This window comes from Pinus tabuliformis, chromosome J, assembly GCF_031772625.1.
Source record: "Pinus tabuliformis cultivar Carrire ecotype Pingquan chromosome J, CPIR1, whole genome shotgun sequence".
In the NCBI taxonomy this organism is placed as follows: domain Eukaryota; kingdom Viridiplantae; phylum Streptophyta; class Pinopsida; order Pinales; family Pinaceae; genus Pinus; species Pinus tabuliformis.
In genome coordinates, this window is record NC_142295.1 from 695,366,972 (window position 1) to 695,376,559 (window position 9,588).

The 9,588-nt window shown below is 37.6% G+C and overlaps 1 protein-coding gene across 9 annotated transcripts in view; it reads left to right on the forward strand.

Annotated features, from left to right (window-relative positions):
- RNEE/G (RNAse E/G-like protein) overlaps positions 1-7,751 on the forward strand; it is a 424,083-nt gene extending 416,332 nt beyond the window's left edge. For 7 of the 9 annotated variants that reach the window (XM_089378337.1, XM_089378335.1, XM_089378336.1 and 4 more), the window contains 2 exons: positions 6,777-6,932; positions 7,102-7,751. In XM_089378337.1, the coding sequence (XP_089234463.1) occupies positions 6,777-6,932; positions 7,102-7,281 (336 nt within the window). In that variant the 3' untranslated portion in view covers positions 7,282-7,751. Of the gene's footprint in view, positions 1-5,052; positions 5,090-6,776; positions 6,933-7,101 lie in introns of those variants that run through there. The other 2 variants (XM_089378340.1, XM_089378342.1) reach the window with 2 other exon arrangements.
- The last annotated feature ends 1,837 nt before the right edge of the window (positions 7,752-9,588 follow it).

Sequence of the window (9,588 nt, forward strand, 5' to 3'; positions counted from 1 at the left end):
GCCTGAAGCTTCTGCAAAAGTGTCAGGATCATGATTTACTGGAGCTTGAGCCAGTAAAGAAGAGGCTCTTTCAAACTGAGAGCGTGTACGTCGCTGATCTGTAGGATCACCGGCAAGATCACCTGTTGCATCCCGAGTAGCACGGACCCATCTTGGAAGTTGAGGATCCTGAGAAGGTGGGGGAGGATTATCATCCTCGCTTTCATCATCTGAAGAAGAAATGTTTTCAAAAGTAGAAGAGATAGGAAGAGGTGGCACATTCGCCGGACTAGGCTCGCAGGCCGATTTATTTTCATCAAATTTTACATCTCTTCTAATGATAACATTTTTGGACTTAAATGGAATAAGTCTATAACCTTTTACATCTTCAGAATATCCAACAAAAGTACATTTCTCACTCTTAGGTTCTAAAGCTTTATGCTTTTCATCTGAAATATGGGCCCATGCTTCACTTCCAAACACACGAAAGTGACTTACATCTGGTTTAATGGAACTCCAAGCTTCTTCTGGAGTGATATTATCTAGAACCTTAGTAGGAGTGCGATTGATTATATAATTTGCACAATTAATTGCTTCGGCCCAAAAACTAAGACTGAGTCCTTTAGATTGCAGCATACAATTAGCCATTTCCTTTAAGGTGCGATTTTTCCTTTCAGCTACACCATTTTGTTGTGGAGTGTATGGAACAGTATGTTGCATTTGAATTCCATTTTCGGTGCAAAAGTTGATGAATGTGTTTTTAACATATTCTCCACCATTATCAGTTCTTAGCTTAAGAATTTGATGTCCAGATTGTTTTTCAACAAAGGCTTTGAAGGCCAAAAAGGTGTTAAATACTTCGCTCTTGAGTTTTAAGAAGTATACCCAAGTGCGTCTGGAGAAATCATCAATGAAAGTTAAGAAGTACTTGCAGCCAGAGAATGAAGCAACAGGAAGAGGACCACATAAATCACTGTGCACAAGCTGTAAAGGGGCTGAGGCGTGCCAAGAGGCACGTTTGTCAAAACTGTCCCGATGATGTTTTCCGAGTACACATCCGGAACAAACACCATCTCTGCAAGATACCATAGGAAGACCTGTCACCATATTTTCTTTACATAGATGCTGAAGGGAGCGATAGTTTAAGTGACCAAATCGCTCATGCCAAAGTTTGCTCACTTCATCATTATGAGCAACAAATACTGAGGGAAGATTTGATGACCCAAAGTTGTGAAACTTATACAACCTTTTGGAATCATCAGCAAGACCAGTAGCTAGAATCTGTTTAGGATCTTTTAGATCCTTGATTACAACATCATGAGGTGAAAATTCAACAATTTTACCTTCACCTGAATGAGTTATCTGATAGACAGATAGAAGGTTGCAGGATAAGGTTGGAACACATAATACATCATTAAACTGACCATTGTCTAGATGAACAGTTCCAGTCCCTACAACATTAAGAGATCTATCATCACCAACATATATATTTTTGGTGTTACAATCATTTAAAGAAGAAAACATGGCTTGGTTTTTGGCCATGTGACAAGAGGCTCCAGAATCAATGAGCCACTCATGAGAATGAGAAGAAGAAGAAGATACATTTAATGCATAACCAGACTGAGATGATTGACAATGACATGCAGAAAGTGCCATTCCGGAAGTTGAAGTTGAAGTAGGCTCCACATGGATGTTATGTTTCTTCATTGCGGCTTCCAAGGCTTCCATCTTCTTAAAGCATTTAGATTCTAAGTGGCCATCTCGATTACAAAAGTTACAATGTCTATCAGTCTTCTTCCATTTGTTTTTATTGGTCTTATCATTTTGCTGAAATGATCTTTCATTTTGAGGCTGAGATGGTTTAGGACCATTCTTTTGAGGATATGACTTCTTAGGATTCTTTGAATTTGGTTGCTGCTGGGCGGCTAACGCTTTCATGGAAGAGTTTCCAAGATTAAGAAGACCAAGGTGTAAGAGTTTTTCTTGTTCTCTTATTAAGGAATCACAAAAGGAGTCAAAGGAAGGGGCCTTGTAGTCTTTTCCTTGACAAATGAAAGCTTCCCTTGTAGAATGGAAAGTGGAAACAAATACAGAGTAGGCTGGTCTCAACTTAGTAAGGATGGAATAAATAAGGTTACCATCTTCTTTCTTAACTTTAACACCTTCCAAGAGATATCTAAGGGTCTTGAATTTGGACAAGAAATCTTCAATGCAAGAAAAATTATTACAATCCAAAGTAAGCAACTCATTTTCAAATTGATGGGCTCTAATTTCATTTTTAATCCCAAAAACTTTAGCGAGTTTTTCTAATGCTTCATGAGGAGTCTCAAGGTCTGCAATGTGGAATCTAAGATCAGGAGAAATAGACATCCGAATCAAACCACGTGCTTGATCTTGTCTATTTTCCCATTTTGCAACCTTGTCTTCATCTTTTGGTTTCTTCTCTTGGTCTGTGGCTATTCTGAAGAGACCTTTACTTCTAAGTAAATCTTCCATGTAGGCTACCCATTGGAAGTAGTTAGTGCTGTCAAGAATGACTTGGCATGGACTTTCCATTTTTTTTAAAAAACTGAAGCTGAAGATGCTGAAAGTAAGTGTTACAATAGATAGATCTCGAAAAAATAGGCGGTTTTAAAAAAAACGGCTCTGAAAAAGGCTTCCGGATGAAGAAGTTATGGCTTTTTGAAAAAAAAAATTGTTGAAGTTGCCGGCAAAGTGCGCGAATGTGCGGGAATGAAAAAATCCGCCCCCACAAAATGGAGACTTGAACCCAAGACCTCTACTCTCTTAAAATAGCTTTGAACCAATTGATCTATACAAAAAATTTGAGAGAGAGAGAAAGGGGGGGGAGGGCCTTGGTTTGCGTGCTTGCCTTGAGAAAGCTCTTTTTCCCTACAAAACACAAAACACAAAACCCAACACGAAAAGAAAAACGAACCTTGCGGCTCGAAGTTAGCTTTAGCCAAAAAAGTAGAAATTTAAAAAAAAAAATGTCAAAGTTAGCTTTAGCCGAAAAACTAAATATTTTTCTCAATGTTTCTGATTTTCCGAGATCACACTAAGGTGCAGGGAAAAGAGCATACGCATGAGAAAAATCCTTCCTTTCTGTTTCTGATTTGCCCAGATCACACAGAGTCGCAGGGCAAAGAGCATACACAGAAATGAAAGGTATAGATCCGGTTAAAAAAAGGCTAAATAAACTGAGACCGAAATAAGCAGAGAGAAAATAACAGTACACTGCAAAAAAACACTGTATACCTCCCGATCTGAAAAATGACGCAGCTAGGGCTACCGGAAACCTTTTCGCGTGAAACGAAAGGGGTTCCTCACTGGAACAGATGCTTCGAACGCAACAGAGCAGTCCTCTCGGCCCGAAAGCAGTCAGAAACAGCAGATCTAGGAAACGACAGCCACATGCAGTTCTACCGGCTTCAGATTTGGATCACCAACGGACGCGGCCCTCAAATAGCTCTGATACCATGTAGGAATTTACAGGGTAAGTTCCTCAGAAAGAATACCAAAAGGACACCGCTCACAACCAGATCGCAGATCAATACACCAGTGTTTTTGACGTGGTTAAAACCCTCAAAGTGCAAGGAGGGAAACAGTCCACGGCCTGTCCCAACGTGGGTACTACAGGCAATTTATTAATCAAAGAATGAAAATTTACATAAGCTTCTCTCATGCACGGATTACCCGAACAATGACCCTCCATGCGCTTTAAATAGAACTCATAGACCAATCGGGTGTCAAGCCACGGATCAAGTGTCGGTAATACCGAGGTGAGAGTGAACCGTCGGATCACTACATATCGTGACCGTCGGATTGTAAGTTACAAAATGTACAATGGTAAAGAAACACACTTTACCTAACTCTATACTAGACCAAGTTGAACTTAACTATATCCTATGTGTCGGAATATCCTAACAGGCCCCTCCTTCCACTAGCTCGAATTCCCTCCAACGTCTTCCTTGGCCAAATTCGAATTATGCATGTGGTGGTCCCCACATTCCACTAGCTGCCAAAAATAATTCGAACTGCCTATAGTTCCTAAGTTTGTTCATGTGGGGTCCTCCTCCTAAACCAAAATTGTGTTGCTGTATCCCATGACTAATTCATTTGAGAAGGGACATGACAATGTTCCGCTACATTGATGATGATATTGTTCTTTCTATATAGTTGCATATGTTGTTGGATAATGATGTAAATCTGAATAATGTTATGATGTTATCGGGTGAATTCAATGTATTAATGAAGAAATGAAATTATAAGGCAGAAAACAATATAGCCCTAAGAAAAATTAACACATCCCACCTATAAGAGCAAGATAAAACTTCTTAAGCAACGCTTCAAAAATCAACTGCATCATAAACCCAAGGCAATTCAGCATGGTACTTATACCATCATACAATAAGTGAGTCCTAATGCCTTCAAGTTGGACCTGCCACCATAGCTTGGCATTCCTGTGGGAACGTCAGCCAGTTGTAGTTGTACAAATCAGTAATGACATGACTTGGGAGGAATTTGTTCCATTCCCACATTGGAAGTCACAATCCAGATTTTCAGCTTCCTGTTCTTAAATATACCCTATTGAGCTCCACACCACATACTATCATCAAATCACCACCTGCATGGTAGGCCACAAACGAACTTTGCTCACTGAAATAAAGTCATTGTCCCAATCAACATTTGAGCAGCATTTCCCCATCTTCAATACAAACCTGGGGTGATTTCCTCTCAGCTGGGAGGAATTTATGAGAATCAGACTATTAAACATGTATTCTATTTTCTATTTATCTTTATGTCTTATGGTTGACTTGTTCTAAATTGTAACTGACCCATTTTATTGTATTTTATTGGAGATTTGGTCCACCTTGTTTGCTCTGCCCACAATTTTTTATTCTATATATAGTAAATGCAAATGAGTGTACGTTATGTGTATCGTTTCAACAATCTCCTCTCATGCTTGCACGTTTTCTCTCTGGTGCTTTCTTGTGTGAGTATCTTCTTACATCATTGGTATTGTGCTTATATCATAGGTGCTAATGTAAACCAAATTTTCTTTCTTCTCAGATCTCAATTGATTTCTCGTCACTGAATGAATAAAGATGTAAGTACTTCATTGGTTGAGGAATTCACTACATGTGAGAGTAACTGTATATCAAATATTAGTAGCTCTTGCAGATGCCTACCATGAAATTTATCATGTTGCTTATCATACAAAGATTTGATTGTGCCAGATTCACATTGCCCATGTGAAATTTGGGCAAATCGATTTTGATTGAGGGTTTCTTCCTATGAATCTAGATAATAAATCTTCTACTGCTGTTATGAATCTCTTGATGACCTCTCTGTCACTTGGAAGCATGTGTTTTCTCAATGTCATATCATGTTCGAGTCAAGGGTTATAATAGTAGTTACACGGTTGAACCCCAGTGAAAATTTCAAGGATCCATACCTATAATAAAGTGGTGAAACCATGGCAGATCTTAGTAATTCTTATGGTGTCAACCATAAAATATGTGGCAATAGTTTGGTAAAGATATTCAAATTTCTAAGGTTTTTATGTAGTTTCTGTAAAATTTTGGTGATTTTTAATCTAAGATACTTTTATCCTATTGAATTTGGCATAATCATATTAGACAAAAATGAGAATTGGCAAATTTTATTTTATTTTCGAAAAATAAACGGAAAATTAATCCTTGGGTGAAATTTAGCCCCTAAAAGTTTCCCTGTAAGCATCTCTCTTTGTAACCATACAAACCAACCTTTAATAACCTATTACAAGGTTTCCCCATATGGTTACAACCTACAAAGTACGCCTCCTATTATGGGGTCACTGTGCATAGTAACAAGAGTAACTGCCTAAAATTTACAAAGTTAACACCCCTATGACAAATTGGGGGTGTCCTGGTCACAGGAGACACCCCAAATTCTGTGGGGTGGATATGAGGCAAGAGGTTGGGGTATGTCATCCCACTCACAGGTGTGGGATAGAAACACCTATTCCTGCACTGGTGTTGGTGCATGAGCCTAGTTTGGGTTATGTGCATGCGCCGTGGCTAAACAACAATTAGTAAATATTTCATTTCACTTAATGCAAATCTTTTTTTTCCCATTGTTTCACATTCCATGAACATTTAGTAGTCTGCTTGTCTGATTATTTCAAAGGTTACTTCAAATAGAATTATCATTGCTGGTCAATCCATACATAATGTGATAAGCTAAATTTACCTAGTCCTTATCTACAGCATCATTGGCATTATTCTCAGATGATTTGGATTGTGCATAAACAGTCCATCTGCATTTGTATTCTCTCCCTTTTTCTAGCTTTCCAATTGTTTGAGGTCCAGGCTTCTTCCAAATTATTAGTCAATCATATGTGACTCATAGGTATTTTCCCACTTTTAAGATTTTGGTATATGCTATGTTGTCAAGACATTCCCTGGGCATGAATTACTGTCTCTTTTAGTCATTTGATAACTGTACAACTGTTCAGACCCAGAAACTTTGTAACAGTCACTCTATCTGGATTTTACTGGTTGCTTCACACATATAATGAATTGATCATGTGAACCTGAAATCAAGCTTTTAAAATGAATCATCAGTTCTTGTTCATTCGACTCTCATGCCAATTTCTTCAATTAAATTGCTAAGGTAAAGTGAAGGATAATTTTAATATATGATTTCAAATTCATAGAAGAAATACTGATCTAGTAAGTGTCTAAGTACTTTCCACTTTCTTAAAGCATGAAGAGAGAGCTCGTATTCTTATTCTGATCTTCTACTCTTAAAAGGCAAGGAGGATGCACAAAACAAATGTTAGCGATGGGAAGTCTTGGCCTCATATTTTCTTGCGGGTAGATCCTACCATGTCTGACTATCTGACATCTGGAAAGAAATCGCGGATAGCACTTCTAAGTAGTTCCCTGAAAGTAATGATTGTTCTAAAGGTAAACAGTGATCATTTTTCATGTTTTTCTGTTCAGACAATGTTAATTTTTTGCATTGAAGAGATGCATGGCGATAAACTTTTGACAATACATATACAAAATTGATAGAAAAAATATTACTTTTGATTATTCTTCCAAGATAAGGAATCTAATAAATATTTTTCTGCAGGCTACAAGAGAGTATGAACGAGGTCAATTTGAGGTGAGTGATTTTGCCAAGAAGAATGCGAGGGATAAGAAGGTCCAAGCAGGAATAGTTGGAACAAATAGAAAGAAAATTGGTTCAAGAACGTTGGGGAAAAAATTAAGAATTTTGCCATTCAAACCAAAACCGCATGTTAATGATTAATAGTTAATTTGTTCCATTTTTCTCATTAGCAGTTTATTGACACAACCACAAATTATTGTATGGAGACCAAAACAAAGAGTAAATATTGTGAATATATTGACAAGAAATTCCAGATTTCAAGCTGCATCTCTTTAATAAAAAGTTAAAGAAGTTCTATCCCAATTTAAGCAACATTCTAGTACGTTTTCTAAGAAAACCAAAACTTATATTACTTTCAGATATGCATTAGAGTTTCGATAGATAGACATAAGGTTTGCATGAGCTCCAAAGGGCAAGGAGGCTTTATCCTTCCAAAAAATATATCAACTCTAGCTTTGGCATAAATTGCCAGATTATTTTTGTACTCACTCAGTTTTCTGATAGTTGGGAATTGTAGTGCCCTGACCATTGTGGACTTGACATTTTGGGTCAAAGCACCAAAATGTATTCACTGAGACTTGAATACATATGTGTTTATGAATTTTCATTTATGACATTTTAGTCAAATGTATGATGGCATGCTTATGGTTATGTATGAACTTGTATGTCATGGTAGAGAATATGAAATTTGAAAATGTAAATTTAGTTGTGGAAGTATTTCCCAACATATTTTCGACATACTAGAGGTCCAAAGCTTGAATCGGTAAGACATTAAAATGCTTTCTTTACTTTTGAAGTGAAATATAGCCCTTTGTAATGATACTTGATGTGCTTCTAGTTTAGTGTGCAGATTCATCGAGTTACCTGGGCCAATTGTGGTCAAATGAGTGCATCACACACTAGCTTAGTCTTCAAATTCATCTAGTTACTTCTAATGTTCCTTTTTCTGGTGTTCCTTATGGCATGGATAGGATGGACTTTCAAAGTTGGGGGCAGAGAGGCCACAGGTGCAGGTTGGCGTCCTCAGTGGCCCAAGGGCTTTTGGAGGGGTTTTGAGGAGTTTTTACGAGGTCTGATGGCATTCTCTTGGTATATTCCATCATCCGCACAATTTTCCTTTCGTTCCATGCATTCCGACAACTTTCAAAAGATATAGTTATTAATGGGCCTAAATCAATTAATTACGCTTAAGGTGGCATTCCGGGAGGATTACTTGGCAAAACACCTTACTGTAATAGCTTGTTGGAACCAGAACGAGAATATCTACAACACATGATGGTTAGAAGTGATTTTTAGTGACCTGAGCAGGCATGGTGGCCAATTTACCTTTTTTCCACATTAAAAGAATATTTTAATTGAAATTAAAGAGGGAAAAGTTCTCCATGATTAAAATAATATAGAATTGGAGGTTCTAGAGGGGACCATCAGATTTGTAAAAGAGGAGGAGGCCATTAGAGGACATCTTGGATTTGATATTTCTTCTTGTATGAGAGGTTGGGAACTCGGTTCTCTACTTCCTTGGTAGCCCTAGGATGGAAACCCTCGGGTGATTTAGTGAGATTGGGTGAGCACCCATCTCCCCTTGGTGAATTCATCTAGAATTCACAGGAGAGCTTAGCAGTGGTAGTTCAGTTCAGTTTTGGAGGTTGGTGCAGTGCAACAGATTATCTTGGAGGCCAGCGTTCATCTCAGCTATTTTGGTTGTATATGCATGTAACCCCAGTTTATCCATTATAATAAAAGCTGAGAATTTTCCTGTTCATTGTGTCATTGGATTGTAGTGCTCTGTTTGTTTTATTTTACATGGCAATCTTCTGTTAAATGAATGATAATTTAATGGTGAAATTTGGGTTGAGTTCGATTTCTGCAAATTTAGCAAAATATCCCATTTGGGACATTACAGTGCTATCAAAGTTGGTTTTCTTGCTATCATGAGGATTTTAATCTCATATTGTTTGAGGAGGTGCTGAGATCTTCTATTTGCTAGAGTCGTCATTTGTGTAGAAAAATATATTTTGCCAGAGAGAACAAAGAAACAGAAGTCGCTGAAGAAATATTCAGGGCATGATTATGACCTAGGTTCTATCACCATCAAGCTTATTTTATTTGCAACTTTTGTCGGAATAGACAAATTGGAGGGCAAATTTTTACTAAAGTGAAAATTATTAAAAGTATCATGCACATTATTTAGTGAAGGTTGTCTATCGAATTTTTAAAGGGGCACACCATATTATAAAGTTGGCCCATTATGTTTAATTGAAGGGCGGTGAACTATTATTTGAAAAAAGAAGTTGTCATATGATTTAAAAAATTAGCGGCCAAATTCAATTCTCTTTTATTTGGTTTTCAAACCCAACCAAATTTCTTAAAGGCCGAGGGATTTAATACAAGTCCACACAAGTCTCCCCAGGGCTGTAGTACCACACATCTCTTTGAATTCTTAAGCCA